The sequence below is a fragment of the Canis lupus genome, chromosome 30 (assembly GCF_048164855.1).
Source record: "Canis lupus baileyi chromosome 30, mCanLup2.hap1, whole genome shotgun sequence".
NCBI lineage: Eukaryota > Metazoa > Chordata > Mammalia > Carnivora > Canidae > Canis > Canis lupus.
In genome coordinates, this window is record NC_132867.1 from 25,397,291 (window position 1) to 25,421,540 (window position 24,250).

The 24,250-nt window shown below is 43.0% G+C and overlaps 1 protein-coding gene across 9 annotated transcripts in view; it reads right to left on the reverse strand.

The window, feature by feature from the left end:
• Positions 1 to 15,631: 15,631 nt before the first annotated feature.
• Positions 15,632 to 24,250, reverse strand: part of APP (amyloid beta precursor protein) — a 262,776-nt gene continuing 254,157 nt past the window's right edge. For all 9 annotated transcript variants that reach the window (XM_072806644.1, XM_072806643.1, XM_072806642.1 and 6 more), the window contains one exon: positions 15,632 to 16,843. In XM_072806644.1, the coding sequence (XP_072662745.1) occupies positions 16,742 to 16,843 (102 nt within the window). In that variant the 3' untranslated portion in view covers positions 15,632 to 16,741. The remainder of the gene's footprint in view (positions 16,844 to 24,250) is intronic.

Genomic DNA, 24,250 nt, shown 5'->3' on the forward strand with positions numbered 1-24,250 from the left:
CCAAGTTTTATCTGTTTTTTGTTCAAATAGATCTATGAATTATAGTTTCAGGGCTCAAAAGCTAGAGCAGAAACTCTGAAGTCATGTGGCAACAATTGTCACAGTTGATATTGAGTTATACCAAGTTATATATATATTCATAAATTTTTCTACTAGTTAATGAATTACAGGGAGAAGACCCACAGTTCCAACACATTCTCAGTGGTCCATGAACTAAAAGAAATTAAGAGCCACCTCTCTGACATTTGCCGTACTGACACTGAATGTAAAGTCCACGAGGGCAGGAGTTTTGTCCATTTTGTTGACTTCTCTCTTCCCAGTACGTGGAACTTTTTAAGTACTCAATAAATACTTGTTACATGAAGAAATGAGTCATAAAAAAGCATTGCAAGATCTCAGTGTTTTATTAATTAGCTAAACAAAGATCAAATATTACTCATTAAATGTTGATTTTTTTAAACTAGTAACTCAAATCTGATTCAGGTTAATTAAGCAGAGTATTCATGAGGCAGAAAATGCTAATTTTGCAAACATTTGGCTGACAGGTGGTTTCTCCACTTTTAATTTCGTCCATTGGCTCATGTTGTCCCAGAAGATCTGTGGTTTTTGCTTTATCTATCTAGTAATTACATGCTTATTTGTCAATTGTTTGCAAGTCTGGACAACACCAAGTGGTTTAGTGAGCCCATCCTCTTCCCATTGCCTTCTGAGTGCCTCCTGGTGGCAAACCTTTTGAAATTTCATTCATTTATCCACTTAACTTGTTAATTGCCTACATATATTTCAACAGGCATGTAATGATCCCTTTGCTGTTCAAGGGTTTAAGCACAGTTTTGTTTTTCCTTTAACTTCACTCACCTCTTTTCCTATTTGGTGCCACAATTTCAGGCAACAGAACATGTACTGGTTTTTTTTTTTTTTTTAAGATTTATTTATTTGTTTTAGAGAGAGAGAGAGCACAAGCAAGAGCGGGAGTAGGGATAGAAGGAAAGGGAGAAAGGGAGAGTTTTAAGTAGACTCTGTGCTCAGTGTGGAGCCCAACGTGGGGCTTGACCTTATGACCCTGAGATCATGACCTGAGCCAAAACCAAGAGTCAGATGCTTAACTGACTACCCCACCCAGATGCCCCAATATATGCTTTTAATAATTAGAAGATTGAGACTGCCAAGGAACATGATATGTCTGTATAAGAATATTTTAAAATAAAATGTATTCATTTTATTAACAAATACAATTCTTGATTTTTTTATTTTAAAAATCTAATTATAGGGGAGCCTGGGTGGCTCAGTCAGTTAAGTGTCTGCTTTCGGTTAAGGTCATGATCCCCGGGTCCTGGGATCAAGCCCCATGTTGGGCTCCCTGCTCAATTGGAGAGCCTGCTTCTCCCTCTACCCCTCCCCACTGCTTGTGCTGTCTCTCTCATGTGTTATCTCTCACATATAAATAAAATCTTAAAAATAACTCCAAAAATAAAAATCAAATGGTAAAGGATATAATAGTATAGATGATAAAAGAGTAATAGTATAGAAAATTTAAAAGTAAACGTTAAAGTACTCCATGCAAATTGTTTGCCGTTATTGCCATTCCATAGAGATGGTGAACACTAATGAAAGTCCAAAATCAGTGTATTGAGGAAACAGAGGGTGGTTAGAAGTAAGCAAACTGGTCAGAAGCAAATTACAAAGACGATGTGAAAAGTTCAGGGACCCAAACGTATCCATTGCTTCCATCTGGGGCCAAATTTATTTCCCCTTATAAGACTGCTAATAAAATATTTGTCTTTCACAGCCTCTGGGTTATCTGGTGAATTTCCTGGTTCTTGATGAACTAGTTCTACCTTGGTTTATGTTTTGTGTCATTTCAATCTAAATTGATCCGAATTGGTGCATATTGTCAAGAGCTATTGTGTCCCCATGAAAGTATTTAACTTCTTTTTTTTTTTTTTTAAATTTTTATTTATTTATGATAGTCACAGAGAGAGAGAGAGAGAGAGAGAGGCGGAGACACAGGCAGAGGGAGAAGCAGGCTCCACGCACCGGGAGCCCGACGTGGGATTTGATCCCGGGTCTCCAGGATCATGCCCTGGGCCAAAGGCAGGCGCTAAACCGCTGCGCCACCCAGGGATCCCGAAAGTATTTAACTTCTTATAAATAATGGCAGTGCTCACAAGAATTGACTTGATAATGATCCAAAAAAGAGACAAAGTCACATAGACTCTGGACTTTTATACATCTCTGCTAACTTGTTTTAATAACCTTGTACCATATAGTACTGTCTTAATCTTTTGCTTTGAAATAATTTTAGTCTTACAAAAAAGTCTCAAAAATGGTACAGAGCACTCCATATACCCTTCACCCAGCCTCCCCTAATGTTAACATCTTACATATAATCATTGCAGCATTATCAAAATCATGAATACTGTGTTGTTGCAAATTTAAAATAATATGTCCTAGCTGATGCTGCCATTGCTATACTTTTCTTTCTCATCTCATTAGATCTCTACTTCTCCACTCCAGAAAAGATAAAACTAAATTCCGGAAAGGGATCCACTCATAACAGGTAGCCCTAAGGAATAGATTCATTCCCCAGTCCTGTGCTTTTTTTTTTTTTTTTTAGCTGGATTCTTCTTTCTTAATAGTACTGGGCTCTGCAATGCCAAATGTCAATATTTGAAGCTCAGGCTTCAAAATAGTGACTTGCTGCTTCTGTATTAAGAACTCTCAGAATATTCTTATCAGGCGCTTGTGTTAGTAACCCAAATCTCCACCTCATACGCATGCATACTATCTAGTTAATAAGAGGTTCATCTCCTTTTCAGTGAATACCATTTCTTTGTAACAATAAACTAAATATATATCTTGGAGATAATATGCTCAGCCTAGTCATTTGTTTCAAGGTGATTCCAAATTCTAGCCTCTGGATTTAGTGATTTTCATAATGCTTCAATATGGTGACTATTTCAAACTGAAGGCCCAGAGGAAATGCAAATATTTCTTTTTTAAAAAGATTTTTATTTATTCATTTATTCATGAGGGACAGAGAGAGAGAGAGAAAGAGAGAAAGGCAGAGACACAGGCAGAGGGAGAAGCAGGCTCCATGCAGGGAGCCCGATGCAGGACTCCATCCCGGGACTCCAGGATCACGCCCTGGGCCAAAGGCAGACGCTAAACTGCTGAGCCACCCAGGGATCCCCAAATATTTCTTTATAACAATTATTAAAGCCAAAAAGGTTTATTTGTAGGGTCACATTTCTAGCTCATGGATTTGTGGTGTGCTTCTCTGGCCTAGTTTTGTTGTGTGTGTGTGCACATGTGCATCCTGGGAATGTGAGGAACATGGGGAGCTGTGGGTTTGGGGTCAGTGTCATCCATCCCTGCTGTCTCCCAAATCAATGGCAAACCCAATAGTGGCTTTGTGGTCTCCACAACAATAGACAAACCCCTCCTGGGATATTCTTCATTGGAAAGTTCAAGAAAAATCCATTAAAAGTTTCACATTGACCTGTTTTGCTTATAGAAGTTTGTTGGCAGGAAGTAAGTGCCTTGGTTTCCTTTTCCTTTCTTTTTTTCTTTTGAAATATACTTGACACATGTTATATCCTTTTCAGATGATTCATTACAACACAGTGATCCAACGATTTTTTTATGTGCTTGATTGATGAGATGAAGGAAAAGGCCAAACGTGAAAAGTTCAAGGATCAATTTGCTATTCAGATTCGAAAAGATTTAGTTGCAAGAGTCATTTGTGACATCTCTAAGAGCTCTCTACTTACCTTACTGTACTTCTCACTCCTCACTCCAGAAAAGAAGGGAAAGAAACCCTTTGCGGTCTGTTGTCTGGGTTCTTTAAATACCCATTGGAGCCTCACTGCCAATGAAATGATTAGAAATCACTGGGTTGTGTCTGGAAGGGGCACCATGTGCCTCTGGCCCATCTGAATTTAATCTAAAAGGGCTCCACACTGGTAGTTGAGAAGAGATAATTACTGCATTAAGTTTTGGAATGTTCACAGCACTTGTGTTGCTTTCTGAAAGAAAATGAGGCCATTTGTGCCTGCCAAGCTTCAAAACAGGAAACATTATACTGGTTGTGGGTAAGATCCAGTATTTTATCATGCTAAGATAGGGAGACTCACCCGCTGGGCAGCCAGAATAAATATTCTCCAAGCCTTGGCTGGTCTACAAGCCCAGAACCTTTGCTCCATCCCCCTCAAAACTTTGCCACTTTTAACCAACAGTTTTTTTTTTTTTTTAATTAGAGTCATGTTATTTTCTTTCCCTTAGGTTGCTCCACTTTTACATATGAAAATTAAATAGATCTGTGTGTAGTGAGCCATATACACTTGCCAGACTTACCTATAATTTTAGGAAATTTTATTTATTTTTATTTTTTTAAAGATTTTGTTTATTTATTCATGAGAGACAGAGAGAGAGAGAGAGGCAGAGAGAGAAGCAGACTCCATGCAGGGAGCCTGACGTGGGACTCGATCCCGGGTCTCCAGGATCATGCCCTGGGCTGAAGGTGGCACTAAACTGCTGAGCCACCTGGGCTGCCCCAATTTTAGGAAATTTTAAGGAATGATTTAGAGCATGGTAGAGAGAAAAATAATATGCAGGAAACATTGGATTGTTTGGGACATGCCTCTGTGGATGTTGTCAAAAGGGTTGAATCAGCACAAGCAACATACATTAAAATAAAAACTCACGTAGTTCTGGGTCTGGAACTGCAAGCAGCAGGGTGCTTTTCCAGCCATTACTATCATCAGAATATTTTCATCTTTTTGCCTCGGGGCATGAAAATGAAACTAATCCACTCTCCACAAAACCCATTAGCAGAAACAATGAAAAACGAGTGGTCAGACGACACAGGGCTGGCTTTGCAATCAGTTTAGTAGAGTGTAGATACAATGAGAATGTCGTTTGTCAAAGCAGTTCACATCATAACAAGCTAAACCATCTTTGGACATTCATTCTAGGTTCCTTTCTAGCTGGCTAGTGCGCTTTTCCTTTTTTAAAATAAAACATCTGTGTTCTATTACTTTTTTGTCTTTGTTTGTTTTTCCTTTTTCTCTTTTCCTCAAAGTTTTCTGATGTTAGGATCCTGCCTACTGTCTGGGACAGGAAAAAGAAAAAATTCCCTCCAGCTGTCCTTTGAGTGAGAAGGTTCTGATTGTTTCTCCTCTACAGAAGCACCTGCTGCCGTGAAAATGACCAGCCCGCCGAGGTGATGGGCAGCCTGGCGCTGGGTGCTCCTGCATCCGTCTAGGTAGCTGCTGAGAAGCTTTCTCTGCCCGTCTTGCCTTCCAAAAGGCAAAACCCAGACTGTCCTCACCTCTCAGCAGGGGGAGGACAGCCTCCGGGTCCTGCCCACAGCCCTGCAGGGGCACCTGCAGATTTATTTTAACCAAGACATCCGAATTCTTCCTTTAACCCTCTTCTGGAAAGAAGAGAAGGAGAACACCACCACGATACGTATTTTCCTTCTCATCTATTTGCTCCTGAGATTTTGTCTGCTGGAGATAAAATCATTAGAAGCAGAGGACTTTTGACATTTTTTCCTGGTGAATTTTCTGTCCTCCCCTGGCCTCCTTGGCTCCTTCACCAATCTCGTGCCCTACTCTTCACCATAGTGACAACTGGAGACGTAACTCATCCTCTTGACCCAACAAAATCATAGTCACACAGTCAATGCTGTTGGTGATGGGGTGGGGAGCCTTTCAGAGCATGAAGATATTGTAGGAAAATCCTCAACTCTACCCACAGAGATACAGATCCCTGTGGTCTCCTAGAGCTGTGACTTTCTCCTTTACCATATTAGCACCTTAAAGTTACTCTTTTTTTCTGACATAATTTGAAGACAATACACAATGTGTTTATACAACTTGGCTGTGGTATTTAAGATGAATTTGATTTTGGCAGTCCAACATTTACCATTGTGAAAAGTGGCACATTCCTTATCTGCTATGAAATACCTGGGAGAAAGACCAAATGATACTATTTGTCACCCTCTCCCACATGGGTCATCTCCTCTGGTGAGATTAACTTAAATGAGGTTGGGAAAAATCCCTGAATTCACTGGGGGGGGCTCTCTTCACCCTATCACTGAGTGGGGGTGGGGAAGCAGCTGCTGGAGAGGATGTTGGGGAGACAAGGGAGAGATTTGGGGGAGCCAAGACTTTGTTTTACAAAGGGCATTACAAGCTCTGATATGGAGTGTTAAGGAAAACAAACAAAACAAAACAAAAGGTCTCAGTGAGAGCTGGAGGTAAGAGGAATAGACCAGAGTCCTGGTTATATCCACCAGAGCTGTGGGTGAGTCCTTTCACAACACTGGGCTTAGTTTCCTCCTCAATAAAATAAGGGACCTATCTGAGTAATCTTTAGCGTCCCTTCACCTTTAATATTTCTTTGATCTTAAACATTTTGGGCAAAATTTTGGTAACTAGAATGAGAGGTAGCTTAGAGACCTGAGGACTATTTCATTTATTTTTTTTAAAGTCATAAAATCAAGTATAATATGCTTTTATTCTCTTGGAGATAAAGATACAAGGTCTTGGGACACCTGGATGGCTCAGTTGGTTAAGTGTCTGCCTTTGGCTGAGGTCATGATCTCAGGGGAGTCTGCTTTTCCCTCTCCCTCTGCCCTTCCACTCACTTGTGCTTTCTCTCTCTCAAAATCTTAAAAAAGAAAAAAAAAAAAAAAGATACACAATCTTTAGCCAGAAACATCTTTAGAGTCTCAGGAGATTCTGTGGGCCAGGCCCTGCATACCCATGGGTCTCAGTCAGGGAACGCTCAGAGAGGACAAAGCTGAGGTGTGTGCTGGGAGTCCAGTGCTTAGGGGATCATCTTTTGGTTTGAAGACGAATCTTCTTCCAAATATGCAGAGCTTTTATGAGTAGCCAAAGTTTAAAATGAGCCAGGAGAGACTAGACATGGGATTATAAATATACACTGAAATTGGCAAGGTGTAGCTTCCAGAAACTCATCTCTCTTAGACCTATTTCCTAGCAGACAACTTTGCTTCCTCAATTCCTGAAGCTTATTGGAGATTCTATTCTGTACATGCCTTTGGTTGAGTGCCCCTGAAGTGTTTATTTCTCTGAGTTTGTCATTTTTCTCTGCCCTATTAAGTATCTGTATTTCATGGTGCAATTCGCCAAAGCTTTTATCATAATTTCTAAGCTGAAGTACAATTCTTCAGTAATAGGTGTAATTTTCATTAAATGATCGTTTTCCTTTTCTTATTGTTAGAGCTCTGTCCCTTGATGTGAAAGGGTTGCTGGCCGTAGATAAACCCCTCTGGTTTGGAAGGATGAATAAAAATGATGCAGGCTATTTAGATTTTTTTTTTTTTTTTTTTTTTTTGCCACGGAAGCTTATCAGAAGCCTACTACCTCTGCTGGGCCATTCGTCCACACCCACGTGGAGGAAACTACAATAGGAAACTGACATAAGCAAAGACATTTTATTCAGGCCCAAACTACGTATGATGAAGAACGTTTAAGACTTTTTAGGCTGTGACTGGATCTTGAGAAAGCAAAAGAAGATATTCAGCTCTTTTGGTTCGCTCCAGTTTTTATATTTGGGTAAATCAGTCCCCTTCCTCCCATTTTGCCTCTCCTCATCCTTTTCCTGTGCTAATTATCAAAGTGTGACAACCCAAATGTATGCACTTATTCGAACAAATGCTCACTGAGCACTCATCATGTGTGAGGCACTGCTCTAGGCACTAAGGATTCATTAGTGAACAAGATAGAAACAAAGACTTGCCTTTATGGAGTTTATATATTGTCACGAAAGGAGGGTAGTAGGAAATAAAAGTAAGATGGTGGAAAGGAGAAAATGATGGGGGGCAGGGGTGTAGAAGGCTGGGGGAGGAAGAGAATTTAGTTTAAACCAGAATGGTCAGAAACAACATCATCAAAATGATGACATTTGATCAAAGACCTAATGGAGATAAGGAAATAAGGTGAATGGACAACCAGTGGGTTGTGATTTTTGGACTAAGAGTGGAGTTGTCATTTCATGAGACTGGAAGGACAACAAGAGGAGCAAGACATCTGGAGTTTGATGTTGAACATGTTAAGTATGAGATGTCTGTTAAACATTCAAATGGGCAAATCAGCAGGCGAAGGGAATCTGAAGTTCAGGGGACAGGTCCAGAATGGAAAACAAAAAAGAAATTGTCCTACCCAAGGGAACTGAGCTACGTCCTTCTGTGCCCCAAACAGTCTTTCATTACCAGTTAATTATGCTAGGCCAATCAAGAAAGAGGACTGGCTGTCACCTCTACTTATTCTAATGGAATATATATATATATTTTTTTTCCTTAATGTGGTTTTAAAACATGTTCACAATTTTCTGATATGGTTTCATCAAGAGATAAAGTCTATGTGCCCTTTCCTTGATCTGAGGCAGGTCCTTGTGACTCCCTGCATGAACTGGGTATGACAGAGGTGATGTCATGGAAATTCTGAGACTGAGGGCAGAAAAGGCAATACAGTTTTTGCCTTCCTTTCTGGGACATTCACCCTTGGAACTCTGCCACTGTGCTATCAGAAGGGCCAAGCACACGTGGAAAGGAACTGAGGCTTGTGGCCAAACTCCCAAGCTGACAGCCCGCATCAACTTGCCAGCCCTGTGAGTGCGCCATCTTGGAAACAGATCCTGCAGCCTTTAGATGAGCTGCCCCCATTGATACTATGTGGACACATGCCTTCTCCATTGAGCCCTGTTCAAATTGCTGACTTGTGGCAAAATAAAAATTGTTAGTGTAAAGTCACTGTGTGCATAGTTGTGGTAACTTGGAGACTTGTAAGGTCTTGCGAGTGGAACCACATGTTTGTTTTTTAGCCACTGTATCCCCCATCCCTGGCACTGTCTGCGTGTATACAGTAGGCATTCAGTAACAGTGTGATGTGAATGAATGAGCCAAGGTGAAGCAACTGTGGCCACCTCACAAACTGAAGGAGGAAAGTTTGAGGTTCTTAAGAAAGATTCCTAGTTTGGAGAAACAGTTCAGCTTGAGAAAAACTAAATTTAGAGCAGTTAAAAATTGCAGTATGCTCTGAGGTGTGTCAAACAGGTTTTCCAAGAACACTTAGTTATCCAAGACGACTTAATGACAATTAAAATGATTTACGCTGGAAATTACTCTAAAATCTTTTCAAACAGAGCAACGTTAGAAATGAGACATTGCCTGCTGGTTGGCCTCAGGGCCTCTAAGTTGCCAGAAGAGGTGGTGCTTTAATAACCATAATGGATCTTCATATTCTGATTTGATCTGCAAGTGTATTCCACAAGTAAATATATATAGTCAGGGGTGCCCGGTGGCTAAGTTGGTTAAGCATCTGCCTTTGGCTCAGGTCGTGATCTCAGGGTCCTGGGATAAAGCCCCAAGTCGAGTCAGACTCCGCTCAGTGGGGAGTCTGCTTCTCCAACTCTCCCTCTGCCATTCCCCCTGCTTGTGCGCGTGCTTTCTCTCTGTCAAATAAATGAATAAGATAGTTAAAAATATCTATAAAATCAAAGCAAGGGAATTACATAGTGGTTTGTGCTCTGGTTTTTCCTATGCACACAAAATCACACCACTGCAGTGTCCTTATATCTATACATAGGGAAGAAGAAAGAGAAGAAGATGGCTGCAGGGACCTTTCAAGAATCTTCTACAAGAGAATTATCCCTGAATAACCAGCCTAATAGGAAAATGCTATGTACAATGAAGGCAAAATTAGCCTCTTTTCATTTCAACTTGGCAATATGTGACATTACCTAAGTCCTCCTCAGTCCTGTTGGTGCTTTGAGAGGACACTCACATATACTACTGATGAGGGTAGAACTTCCTTTTTTGAACATCAGTTAGGTATTACGAATAAAGAGATAAGAATTAAAAATACCCTTCTAGTTCTCGGACACGCTCCCGAGTAGCTAACACTTACATACCACTTACTCCATGTCAGAAAATGTTCTGAACACTTCATATATATTAACAGATTTAACCCTCATGACCACTGTATGAAGAACTATTATTATCTTATTTTACAAATCAGGAGACCGAGGCCGAGCCTGACTCATGTGCATTCTTGCAGCAGATGTTAAACTATCTTTTATTAAAAAGCAAAAACTAAAGAACACGTTGGTTTGTGGTCAAAGATATTGGCTTAAACAGAGTAATAGCAAAAAAATTTCCCAAGAGGGTAGATTGAATATCTTTATGTGGTCTTTAAAAATAGTTGAGAAATTTTTCGGTGACACAAGAATATGCACATATTAAAGTGAGTGGAAAAGCAGGAAATAGGTTACTAGATATGAAAAAAAAGCAAGCGAGGTAAATCCACGTGACTTAAAACTACTGAAAGTATATATGCAAAAGTATTGGCAATACTTCTGTCAGGATGGGGGTGGATTATGGGTGAATCCTTTTTCTTCCTACATTCTGGATTATCTACAATAGCATTTATAATCACCATGTATATTATTAAAACAAAAATAAGAATCTGGGCTTGAAACTCAGGGAGAAGATCTAGGTTTAAGCTTTGCACATGAGTTATTATGAATATTTCCCATGTGGCTGAGGTTACTTAGAACAGTGTATAGTAGAGAAACCCTGAGGGCAGAGCCTTGAGGCCACTAGCATCTGAAGCTGCAATTCTTATGACCTCTCATGGTTTATATAATTACAGGAGGACGTACTGATTCAAAATGAAGAGTTGTGGGTCTCCAGGGATTATCTAAGTAGATCCAAGATGGGATCCAGGAAATTGCATTTTTTTTGGGCCAGGCTTCCAGGTAATTCTGGTACAGGAGAATGAGAGAGGCATTGAGGAACACGGATCTGAAGACCAGAACTCCATGGAGGACTCAGGTAGAAAGACGATTAGACAGTCATGGCCAGGAAGCCAAAGGATTTTTGAGGCGATATCTGTGAAACAAGTTGAAAGCACATAGTGATACAACAAGAGGCTCTCCACGGGGTTGCATATAGGAATCACCTGGGGGAGCTTTGAAAACATACTAGCGTAGGGATTTCCCCATAATGGTGGTTAAATCTCCCTCTTCAGCATTACTAAGAAGAAAAGGAACTGCAACTTTCAAATTATCTGTAGGTAGAGGAAAAAAAAAAAAAAAGAAAGCAAGTTCCAACAGCATGGCCATAGCTGGCCTGTGGCAGCCAGGACACACCAATGGGTGGGTGCAGAAATGAGGGGGAAGGAGGTCTACAAAGCCTGAGGGGAGCCAGGGACTTTGAGGGAGAAAAAAGATAAAATCACCCTCAAAAGAGAAAAATGAAATAATATATACAAAAATAATGAAGGCAGAGGGGGAGTTGGTAGTGGAGATCCCTGGTTGCAAAGGGGGGGGGGGCTCTGCGAGTGGGTGGGACCAGAGAGGGGGACTTGGAGAAGCCCACGGTTCTGTGGGAGGAGAGGGGGTGTTCTTGGGAGGCCGGCGGGGAAGGGAAAGAAGAAAGTGAGCAGCATGAAGAATCCTACAGAGAACAGGAGCAAGGCACACCTGGTGCTGCCTCCCAACGCTGCCCACGGGGAAACTGTGCAGAACAGAGCAGAACCCACGGAAGAACGTGCTCTTACCTAGGCACCTGCCCACCCCGTTACTGTAAATGGAAAAGCGCAGATGTTTCTAGAGAGAACGACTGTGAAACATCCGAAGTTAGGAAGAAAAGCTCCTCGGCTGGGCAAGACTCCCCCTCAAAAGCACCATAAAGTTGACAACGACTGCAACCAACACTGGATTGAACAGCCTCCAACGTGCATCTGGAAAATACCCAGAATCAGAAATAACAAAAGCTAAGGAGAGAAATCAAGACAAAAATCAGGAAGAAAGGCAACGAGAGCTGATTGAATTTAGGGAAGGATGGAGGAGAAAATCACAGGACTGCATCTGTAATAAAGAGCAGGCTGTGAGGGGCCCACAGGAGAATGGGTTCACCTAAAAACTTAATAAAGGGAACTGAGTAGAAGAAGGAAAACCAAGAGAATGAAAATGAGAAAATAAGTTTTATTTTTAAAGATTTTTAAAATTTATTCTTGAGAAACAGAAAGAGAGAGAGAGAGAGAGAGAGAGAGAAGCAGGCTCCATGCAGGGAGCCCAACGTGGGACTCGATCCGGGGTCTCCAGGATCACGCCCTGGGCTGAAGGTGGCGCTAAACTACTGGGCCACCAGGGCTGCCCAAGAAAATAAGGTTTGTTTTTTTTAAAGATTTTATTTATTTATTCATGAAAGATACACACACACACACACACAGAGGCAGAGGGAAGCAGGCTCCATGCAGAGAGCCTGACGTGGGACTCGATACCAGGTCTCCAGGATCACGCCCTGGGCTGAAGGTGGCGCTAAACCGCTGAGCCACCAGGGCTGCCCAAGAAAATACGTTTTAAAAAGGATCAGAATGGGGCACTTGGGTGGCTCAGTGGTTGAGCCTCTCTGCCTTTGGCTCAGGTGGTCATCCTGGGGTCCTGGGCATCAGGCTCCCCACAGGGAGCCTGCTTCTCCTCCTGCCTATGTCTCTGCTTCTCTCTGTGTCTTTCATGAATAAATAAATAAAATATTAAAAGAAAAGAAAATGAGAAAATAATTTTACAAAAAGGATCAGAATGAGGTGGAAATGGAAATGAGCAAAAAGAGGCCGAATGTGTGTACTCCTGGGTGTCGCTGACAAAGAAAATAATGGAACAGAGTACTTAAGACTGCAATCCAAGAAAAAGTTCCAGAAATAAAGAACTGAATCGACACACTGAAAGGGCCCCCAGGGGTTACCTAGGAAAACTGCATGAATAATCAACTCAGAAATATTCGACTTTAAAGATAAAGAAAAAAAATTCTCAGAGCCTCTAGGTAAAAAATGAAAACACTTAACAAAAGCAAAGAGAAGTAGATTGGCTTCAGATTTCTCAACAATAATATATGAAGCAAGGCAATAGTGGAGCAGCATTTTCTAGACACTTAAGGAAAGAGAAGCTGCCCTTCAAGTTTCAAGGTCATAGAAAAATCAGTTTTGAATGTGTCAGAAACTTTTAGATACTATCCACATATTCTCTTTCTTCTTCTTTTTTTTGAAATTTATTATTTTTTAGTAATCTCTATACCCAACATGGGGCTGGAACTCACAACCCTGAGATTAAGAGTCTCATGCTCCTCTGACCCTAACAGGCGCCACACATGCTCTTGCTGAGGAATTCTAGTTTCTAACTGGAGGGTGGGCTTCATCCACCAAAAGATGTCTAGGGACAAAAAACCGATTGAGCATTTCACATATTCCACTATAGAGCTGAAACTAAAATAGGGTGGGGTCGGGGGTTGAAGAAAAATATATAAACACTTAGGTCTGAATAAATAGAACAAATGGGAGAAGGCAGAGAAAAGGGGGAAAGCAGGGAGAGACCATTCACTATTGTGTAGGTGGTAGGAAGGGGTCAAAGAATACCATTTGGAAAAGACAAACGATATGCTTGTAAAAGTTAAGGAAAAAAGGAGAACACTATGAAAATCATTAGTAAAAAAGTAACCACTAGAATGAAAATACAAAGCTTCCTATAAACTGCGAACACGCATGCACATATGTATGCATGCACACATGCACGTATGCGTTCGCCAAGAGCCCTCCTTCCCGGAGACACAGGACATATAATACACTCAGTAATTACAGCAGACGATAGAACTGAGAGCAAACAGAGCAGTCATATCATAAAACTAAATGGGCTTAACTTGCCTATTAAGCCAAAAAGACTTCCAAATTGGCTCCTCTAGCAAAAACCAACTCTGCGCTGTGTACAAGTCATGCACTTTAAAACGCAGCAGCTGAAAAAGCTAAAAATAAAGGGGATGAACAAAGATTTATCAGGCAAATGGACACAGTAAGACAGCAGGGTTTGCAATCCCGAGGGCAAAATAGATTTCAAGCCCAAAACAAAAGACAGGAACAGAAAATTCGGAAGCACAAAATAGCCCTTGGGAAGATCAAAGAATATTGAACTTTCTTCATAGGAAGATAAATGCAAATGAAAACTATGTTGAGGTGCCATTTGTCACCTATCAGGTTGGCCATGCCGAACTCCTCTCAAATCTCACTGATTTCTGGGCTGGACAAATTGCCTATCGATTAATCCCAATTAATCTCCAAACTATCTGGAGAATTATTTCCAACTTGAAAACCAAGATTAGAAAGCATGATCATTTCTTTTCATAAATTCTATCTACAGATCTATAAAATCTATTATATGCTTTAAAAATGTCCTCATTAGCTCTGAAATGATCACAGTTAAAATTTGCTGTTACTGGGGTTGAAGCTAGTCTGGGAGGAACATCCTAAACCTTTGAGCAAGTTCAGTCTCAATTTACCAGCGTCATGAGACAATGTACTGTCCTACTAGGACTAACTATCCCCCACTGGCTGCCTTCTATCCCAGCAAAAAGGAACTCAGCTTATACCCAAACTGTCACACCTAACGCACCTTCCCACAGCTGTCAGGTCTAAGCACCCTTAACAGAAGGAAGGAGAGAGCGATTTTGTTCTCATGAGAACAGGACACACAGACGAGTTTAATGCAGTCTGTTCATCGAGCATAGTGCATGATGAAACAACTGATTTTCTGTGTTTTAGGTTAAGAGGTCGAATCTAAAGCTGAAACGAGAAGGCTGGTGCGCATGTTCACGGATCTCAAGCATAATACAGCAGAGACACCAGGTCAATGTGTTCTTAGAACTCTGAGGTAGCAACTGGATAGACTGCTCTGATTGAAAATCATACACATAGGACACTGTGTTAAAATAGCTACAGGAGTCCCTAAGTGGGGGCAATTCAGCCCCCCAGAAACGTCTGGAGACATTTTTGATGGTCACAACTGGGGAGTGCTCCCGGCATCTCACGAGTAGAGACCAGAAATGCTGCTAAACATCCTTCACTGCTCAGGACAGCGCCCCAGAACCAGGAAGGAATCCCTACAAAATGCCAGTTGTGCCACAGTTCAGGAAACCTGCTCTAGAGATAGCCATGAGCTCGTCTTGGTTTTTTAGCTTCCCCAGAAGTTGTCTCTTCATCTCTTATTTGAGATGGTGATGGTCTGCCTGGATGTCTGTGCCTCCTCACAATTCTTGTGTTGAAAGTGTAATGCCCAACGTGATGGTCATGAGGAGGCGGGGCCTTTAGGAGGTGACTAAGGTCAGGAGGAGCCTTAAAACGGGATTAGTGCCCTTGTACAATGTGAAAGCTGCGACCTGGAAGGTCCTCGAGAGACCATGCTGGCACCTTGACCGTGGACTTCCAATCTCCAGGACCATGAAAAGTAAATTTCTGTTATTTCCTGGCTTATCGGGTCTGTGTATCTTGATACAGCAGTCTGAACAGGTTAGGACAGGGGCAAGCTTGAGGACCAGGATGTGGTGGCAAAATACTTTGGACCAAGTTTAAAGCTGAATTAGGTCAACGAAGTACTTTACTAGCACTGGAAGATGCACGTTGGCCCCAATTTCCTACCCGGCCTTGCAGTTAAGATACAAAGGTGTGGATGTCCAGTGTTCGATTATGTTAGAAGACCTCTCACCAGCCTTTAGAAGACTACATGCTCAGCAGGTAGTTACCATGGAATCATTCACACCAGCACAACGGCGCTCCTCCAAGAATGTATTTATTTACATGAAAACACCGTTTTATACAAATTGAAGAAAATCTTAAAGGGTTTGCCTAGATAGGCTTTCCCCATTCCCTGATTTTGCCCCTTTTACTTTCTTTCGCTGTCATAAATAAAACGTTTTAGGCTGGTTAAAAGAAGCTGAATCTGCCTCTTTTCTCCCCACTCCCAGATTACTTTGAATATTTAACGTTCCTACTTATCCCTTAAAGAAAACTCTTGCCCAGGGTGATTTTATTTAATTTATTTATGTAATACAGTGTAGAAAGCTATCATGGTCATAAGCAATGATTCTGTACAATCATCCTGCGGAAAATTTCTTGGGCGAATTCTTGGTAATTTGAGACCAGCAGAGCACTCCCTCCCCCCCCACCCCTACCCCACCCGTAAAAGTGCTTACAATGAACAGGGATTCTTTATCAAAGATCCAAAGATACATGGACAAAAAAGTTTCAATTCTCAATGCCTAATGTGTGCACATAAAACAGGCACAAAGAAATAAATGTGTATCCTCGTAATTCCTCTATCACAAATATAGCAGAAGCAGCATTCTGTACAGTAAAATGCAATCATGGAAAAAAATTCTCTAGATCATTTGGAATACTTAAAAATGCTCTTTAACTTTAAAATGCATAGTGATCAGGAAAAGAATACTTAGGCAAGAGAAGCAGCTACACTCCCATGTTCACACGAAGCATCCCCCATCGATTCTTAAAGCATATTTCAAGTAGGAGTTTAATTGGGTCACAAGCCACAAGAATAATATACAACTGGCTAGGGGCTACGTGATAAATAATCAGGAGAGAATCTATTCATGCACTAGTTTGATACAGCTAAATTCTTTACAGTACACAAAACCCATTAATAATGTAGAGACCAAAATGTAAAGAGAGAGAATACATTACTGATTTGTATATTAATTCAAGTTCAGGCATCTACTTGTGTTACAGCACAGCTGTCGAAAGGCGATAATGAGTAAATAATAAAACAGAAGGGTTTGTTTCTTTCCACATTATTCTATAAATGAACACCGATGGGTAGTGAAGCAATGGTTTTGCTGTCCAACTCCGGAGGCTGCTGTGGCGGTGGTCTAGTTCTGCATCTGCTCGAAGAACTTGTAAGTTGGGTTTTCATAGCCATTCTGCTGCATCTTGGAGAGGTGGCGCTCCTCTGGGGTCACAGCAGCGTCAACCTGAGATGCAAGGGCGAGGACAAGTGAGTAAAAAAAAAATATCCATCTTTTAAAAGTGCAAACATTGAACAGGTAAGGGATAAGGAGCGCAGGACTCTTCTTTCCCTCCCACTGCGCCGCCTCCCAGCAGGACGCCTGTGACCCTCCAGTTACAGGGATGCTCCATCTGGCCACCAGGGGGAGCCTGAAACCTTGTCGAGCTGGCTCTGCCTGCAAAGTGCTCGCTGGTCGCTTCCCTAAGCCTTAACAGCAACTGGATACTTGCAGAGCAATATGGTTTTTTTTTTTTTTTTTCCTCCCTCTTGGCTCAAGAAATGACAAAAAGGCCACAATGGAAAACTGTTTTACTTGAAAGGGTGGTGGTGAGCTGGAAAAAAAAAATCCAAGAGCATCATGGAGAGACAGTCAGCAAAGTATACAGGCAAATAAATCTCGACAGCTGATCATCTTTTCCACACTCATTTTAATTTTCTCCCTGCTTTCACTAAACTTAATATGAGTCTTTTAACGTAAATGATAATCTACATATATCAAAGAGGCCATGTGGCAAGGAAAAAAAGGAAATATATTCAAATATACTGTTCTAGATTATGTGTGTATATATATACACACACGTATTTTTAAGAAATATTTTATTTATTTATTCATGAGAGACACAGAGGCAGAGAGAAGCAGAGACACAGGCAGAGAGAAAGCAGGCTCCATGCAGGGAGCTCAACGCAGGACTCGATCCCAGGTCTCTAGGATCATGCCCTGAGCCGAAGGCAGGCACTCAACCGCTGAGCCACCCAGGCGTCCCATGTATTTTTTTTTTTTTTAACTGGTACTAAGACTGTAGAGTGTATGTCCAGCTGAAGATTTAAAAACAGATCCTCTGTGCTGATGTGTTCTATCTCTAGGATCAGGCTGACGGCTGTAAACGTGCCAGGTGCCTAGACAGGCCCTGTGATGTGGGGAGTGTCACATCTAGTATCTAGGGTATTTACTGTACCACTCACACTGCACAGAAGAAACTACTGACCTCTATGCTGAATGAATGAAAGCTGAGCTTTGTTATTTTTAACATAAGGCATTGGAAGATGAAGAGAATCGACACAAATGTCATCAGAATGAAGCCTGTTTTCCACAGAGAAGTTAGGACGTACGGTACAGAGGATGGTTTTTCCCTCTCAAGGATACTGTATGTCTATGCTGCACATAATGAAACCGGGGTCCTCCCACCATTTCCAGAACACTGCTGGGTCATTCCCCCCGGATGAGTGCTGCAAGGTCACATTCAGCTCTTCATACAGCTTTCCCCTGAGAGCCAGCCTGGCATGGTTCTGGACCCACACAGCTGTCTCTTTGATGCATCACCCCTGAACCCCATGAAGTAAAAACACCAGAGAACAGGTGTGTTGGAGCTAAGACACCAGGTCTGGGGATGGAGCCCGACAGGACTAGACCCCAGCTGGCTAATGAATAATTCAGACTGAAAGATTGGTACAATCACTGTGGAAAACAGTGTGGCGGTTCCTGAATAAACGACACCTAAAACTACCAGAGCATCCAGCAATTCCACTGCTGGGTATTTATCGGAAGGAAATGAAATCACGATCTCGAAAGGCTACCTGCAACCTCATGTTCACTGCAGCAGTATTTCCAACAGCCGCAGCACGGAAACCACCTACGCGTCCACCCACAGGTGAGCAGAGTATCATTCACTGGGATATTATTCAGCCATGAAAAAAAGTTAATTTCTGCCATTTGTGAATGGATGGGCCTGAGGGCATAATGCTCATTATGCTAAATGAAACAGGCCGGACAGAGAAAGACAAGTATTATATGGTCTCACTTATATGTGGAATCTGAAAAAAATCAAACTCTGATAGAGAACAGACTGGTGGTTGCCAGAGGAGGCAGGGGGCAGTGGTGGAGCGGTGGGGTGGGAGGGGGGCAGAAAGGGTGAAGGTGGTCAGAAGACACAAACTTCCAATTATAAGGTAAATAAGTTCTGGGGGTGTATGGACGGCATGGCGACTATAAGTTAACGGTAATACTGTACTGCGTATTTGAAAGTTACTAAAAGAGTAGATCTTGGGGCGCCTGGTTGGCTCAGTCAGTGGAACATGTGACTCTTGATTCCCGGGTGGTGAGTTCAAGCCCCATGTTGGGTGGGTGCCTACTTAAAAAAAAAAAAAAAGAGTATATCTTAGAAGTTCTCATCACAAGGAAAATAGCTCTATGCGAGGTGGAAGGTGTCAACTACACTTACTGCGGTGATCGTTTCACAATACATACAGGTATCAAATCACCAGGTTGTGTACCTAAAATTACCGCAGTGCTCCATGTCAGCTGCATTTCAGTAAAACTGGAATGATCTGGCTCCCCCGTGGTCACTCCGCCTCATGCGCAGGAGCTGGAATCACCACTTTCCAAAGCTAAGCCCAGGCCAGCCAGGAGAGGAGGATGTACAGCCCCCCACTAAGTGCAGGATTCTTAGGTTCCCATCCCCAGACCGATCCCACTCCGCGGCCTTGCCCAAGCCGCCTGCACCAAGCTGCTCCCAGTACCAGGCAGGGGCACTTCCCCTTACATTCTTTTTTTTTTTTTTTTTTAAGATTTTTATTTATTCATGAAAGACAGAGAGAGAGAGAGAGAGAGAGAGAGAGAGAGAGGCAAAGACACAGGCAGAGGGAGAAGCAGGCTCCATGCAGGGAGCCTGACGTGGGACTTGATCCCAGGACCCCAGGATCACTCCCTGGACCAAAGGCAGGTGCTAAACCGCTGAGCCACCCAGGGATCCCCCTGGCACTTCCCCTTAGAACAAAGCCACCGACGAGCTGCTGCCAAGCGGTCCCCAGAGGACACTGCGCCAGCGGACACTTGGCACCATCGTCCTTATGGGGCTAATCACAGATGTTTTCCTATCCCCGCTCTTCCTCTGACCCACTGTGTTGTCAACAAATGAGGTCACCGTCCTTTAATTGGCAGTTGTGTCATTAGCCACGGACCTGTAAGTTCAAACGCCATCACTAAAGATCAGCACCAATAATGCAAGATTTCATTCAACTCTCCCAAGCTGCTCGCCAGGAAGCGGCCCGTCTGGGGCACGACGCCACGCCACCCTGGGCATCTTTTTGTTTCTGTGCCACCTTTTAACTGATATTTCAAATAGTGTCAAGATGGGGAGAAAAAAAAAAAAAAAAGTCTTGCTGAGGAGATCCAGCGCAAAGCTGCTCCGTTTGTGAGCACAAAGTGCTGCGTGACCGTCAGGGCGTTGTGCCTGCATGTCCCCCTGGAACCCCATCAACCCTCGCACTGGCTGTCAACTGTCATCTGCGTTCATCAAGGTCAGGGGAACACCCGGCAACTTAATGGTTTATCTCCTCTTCAAAGGCCAAAGCCAAATGCTTCACACAACCCTGCAGAAATGTGAGGCAGAGGCGGAAACCAGGCATCTAACTTTTCCTGTCTTCCTGGCCCTTTTCCACCTGCTAATCCTCATTATCTTTTGCTGCTGGGAGGGCAGCTCAAGCCTCACCGTTCCTGCAGTGGGGAGGCTTAGCCCTCAGACCGGAGGGCTCAGGAGCTGCAGGAGGAGGGATTATTTTTACAAAATGGTGCCCAAGGAGCTTGGGTTGTATCCCTTTATCCTGAGCCCCTTGAAAGCTCAAGGTGAAGCACTGAGTATTCACAACCATGGATAAACCTACCACTAAACAAGAGCATCAGGTAAGAGGGAGGCTTCCTCCCCAGTGGGGCGCAGGGATAGGTCCTTCTTGGATAAGCTACTGCACTGGTGTGGGCCACCGTGCGAGGGCCGGGCCACTATGGTGCATGCAGGGCTCTGGCATGAACACCTCAATATCATTTCCTTTCGAGCAGAGCCAGGAGAAGTTGGAGCCAGTGATGCCTGTTCTGGAAGGAATGAGGGAAGAATGAATCCTCATCTGCCCACAGGAACAGTTCCAGGCAGGAACACCGATCACTGGCTGAGGTGAAAACACACATGCACACACGCCCTCTGCACACACCCTGTGTCCCGAATTTCTGGATGAGATCTCATCCATAAGTGGTCCTGAGTCTTCATCAGGCTCTAGGTACTGTGCGCTGTGTCTTCACAGGAGACCCCAGGGCCCTCCGCACGGCACTCCGGCTTGGCTGCAGCCTTTGTTCCCCTCACTATATCCAGAGGAATTTACAGCTTAACTGTCAAGACTGCAGAGATGAAATTGTGAGTCTCCTTAGTTTCTAGTTCCTCTGAATCACATCGTCTCCTGGTGTGGGGGCGGAAGCCCACGTTTTAATATTCTTATGTAGAATAACTGGCAGGATGTGTGCTACTGGGTGTCTCTTTAGTGCACGACGCTGAGATAGGCTGAACCATAGAGTCCTGGCCCCTAAAATATTCCACTTCAGGGCATCTAGGTGGTCAGGGAAAGGAGAAGAAGATAAACCACACTGACTTAATACGTGCTCACAAATGGATGATAGTACGACCAACAAGGGAGCTCGTACAACGGGAAGGAAAACAAAGCGAACACTAACCAGGTGTTTGGGCTAGTTATTCACCCCACCTCTAACCCCCCAGGGTTGGGTTTTGTGTTCAGTCCTGTATATATTCATTTTGTTTTTTTTTTTTTTAGATTTTACTTACTTATTCATGAGACACAGAGAGAGCGAGAGGCAGAGACACAGGCAGAGGGAGAAGCAGGCTCCCTGTGGGAAGCCCGATGCGGGACTCGATCCCAGGACTCCAGGATCACGCCCTGAGCCGAAGTCAGACGCTCAACCACTGCGACACCCAGGTACTCCTACATTCCTTTTTTTAAACTGTGATTCCCCCTCCTTATAAGTGGTTCACTTGTGTTTGCTGCCCACGGTCAGTGACCTTTCAGGCAGCCAATGGACTCCTCTGCTGTGCCTTCATCATCAGCGATCCCTGACACTGGCCTCTGACCTTGCAACATTTGCTGTTTGCTTCCAGCCACGAGAGATTCCAGGTCCAGCCACACTCTTCTGTACCCCCTGCTTCCCATTTAACCTGACCCTCCTGTCCGACTGTCCCACAACACCTGTTAGTGGTTGCTAGGTGCCTCCATCCCTGCGGGTCAACTTCCCAGCAGGAAGAAAGGACCCCTAAGGACGCATTTGTATAATGCTACCAGTATGACGGCCCATTCATCAGGGAAAGTCACATGCTACAACGCGCGCGTGAAAAGCTAACTAGCAAGTCTCTTCTCATTTAGATCATTAACCTGATGGATGGGGAGTGAAGGATGGAAGATTCCTGATGTTCCAGTTATCAGACCTGTGAATGGAAACGTTTTTTATACTCTATAGTAAAGAGAATTTGTGCCACCCCCCCCAATTTTTTATTACTGAGATATATTTGACATATAACAATATGTAAATTAGGGTGTACAACACGTTAACTTGATACATTTATACTTTGTAATACGCTCGTCAGGGTAGTGATAATTAGTACCTCTATCAGGTCAGAGAATTATCCGTTCTTAGTCTTTCTTTCTTTCTTTCTTTCTTTCTTTCTTTCTTTCTTTCTTTCTTTCTTCTTTCTTTCTTTTTCTTTCTTTCCTTTTCTTTTTTTAAAGATTTTATTTATTCATGAGAGACACACAGAGAGAGGCAGAGACATAGACAGAGGGAAAAGCTCCCCTGTGGGGAGCCTGAGGCGGGACTCGTTCCCAGGACCCCTGGATTACGCTGAGCCAAAGGCAGATGCTCAACCACTGAGACCCACAGGTGCCCCTGTTCTTAGGCTTTCTTATTAGTATTTGGAATAATAAAGTTCTAGCCTCTTGGCAAGGTGATGATTATAATACAGTATTGGGGTCTATCTTTTGTGCACTAGCTCTCTGGGCCTCACTGACTGCTTGTTGCCAGCTTGTACCCTTAAACATCTGTCCTGTCCCCTCTTGGCCCCTTTTCAAAGGTGAGGTCTCCATTTAGGAGAAGTGGTGGAAAGAGCTATAGCACGTGTTGTTGAATATTCAGTGTCAATTGACATCAGTGTAGAAGAGTCCCATCTGCTACATAACAGAATCTGCTAGACTGCAGCCTTCCCAAGGGCAGGGACGGTGAACAGCACCTTGGAGGAAGTTCTGGTCCTGTGCCACCCTATGTGCTCAACACACAACTGCACAAAGCGATGCTTCCAGAAAGGAGAGAAAGGAAGGCCTGGAGAGGGAGAAGGGGGTGGTTTCCAGGCTCCCAACAACATCTGCACTTTCAAGAAGGAGGTGATATTTCCCACACATTTCTTTCCCCTTCCCTTATGTGTGGGAAATATCAGAAAGGGAGACAGAACGTAAAGACTGCTAACTCTGGGAAACGAACTAGGGGTGGTAGAAGGGGAGGAGGGCGGGGGGTGGGAGTGAATGGGTGACGGGCACTGGGTGTTATTCTGTATGTTAGTAAATTGAACACCAATAAAAAAAATAAATAAATAAATAAATAAAAAAAAAAAGAAGGAGGTGAGAAGAAATGAGGAAAAGAAACATAATACAAGGAGGGCATTCACTCTGGAGAAGTTTCTAGATGTTCTCAAATAGTGAGTGGAGTGAGTATCAAGAGAAGAGCTGATAACCGTCCTCCCAACAATTCTGCTCCTTTCAGGATGCCTTCTGGCTTCAAAATGAAATTTTTTCTTTCTTTCTTTCTTTTTTTTTTTTTCTAGGAGCTGCATTAAAGTGTCAACTTATTCTCTGACAAGGCTTTAAAAGGTAACTAGTTCTCTTGCAGACAAGGGGTACCATTTTCTACACTTTACAGCTGGCTCAGACCGGTGACTGAGAAGAAGGAGAGTGATCTGTGACTCTCAAAAGTGACTGTATGCCGGATTCAGTTGGGAACGTTTTCAACACTCAGGTTCTAAGCCTATTTGGGAACTGTCTCCTTAGGTCTGAGGTGGGACGTGGGGATGTGTCCTTTTAAATAAGTAGCTGGTAAGTCTCACGCACAACCATGGCAGCGAGTCTACTAGAGAAACCTTGCTTTTCTGCCCAGCATCTCTGAGCTCTGTTACAGGCTCAAGTGTGTCCTCCCCAAATTCATGGTGAAGTCCTAACCCCCCTGTGCCTCACAACAGGACTGTATTTGAAGACAGGGTCTTTAAAGTAGTAATTAAGGTTAAATGAGATCATTAATTACAGTAATTAAGGTTAAATCCAATAACACTGGTGTCTCTACAGGAAGAGATCAGGACACAGACATGCACAGAGAAAGGACGACGTGAAGGCCCAAGTAGGCCACCTACAAGCCAAGGAAGGAGGCCTCAGAAGAAAAATCAAACCTACAGACTAATCAATCGCAGACCTGTAGCTTCTAGAATTGTAAGGAAATAAATTTCTGTTGTTTCAGCCACCCCATTTGTGACGTTGCTGTGGCAGCTCTAGCAAACCAATA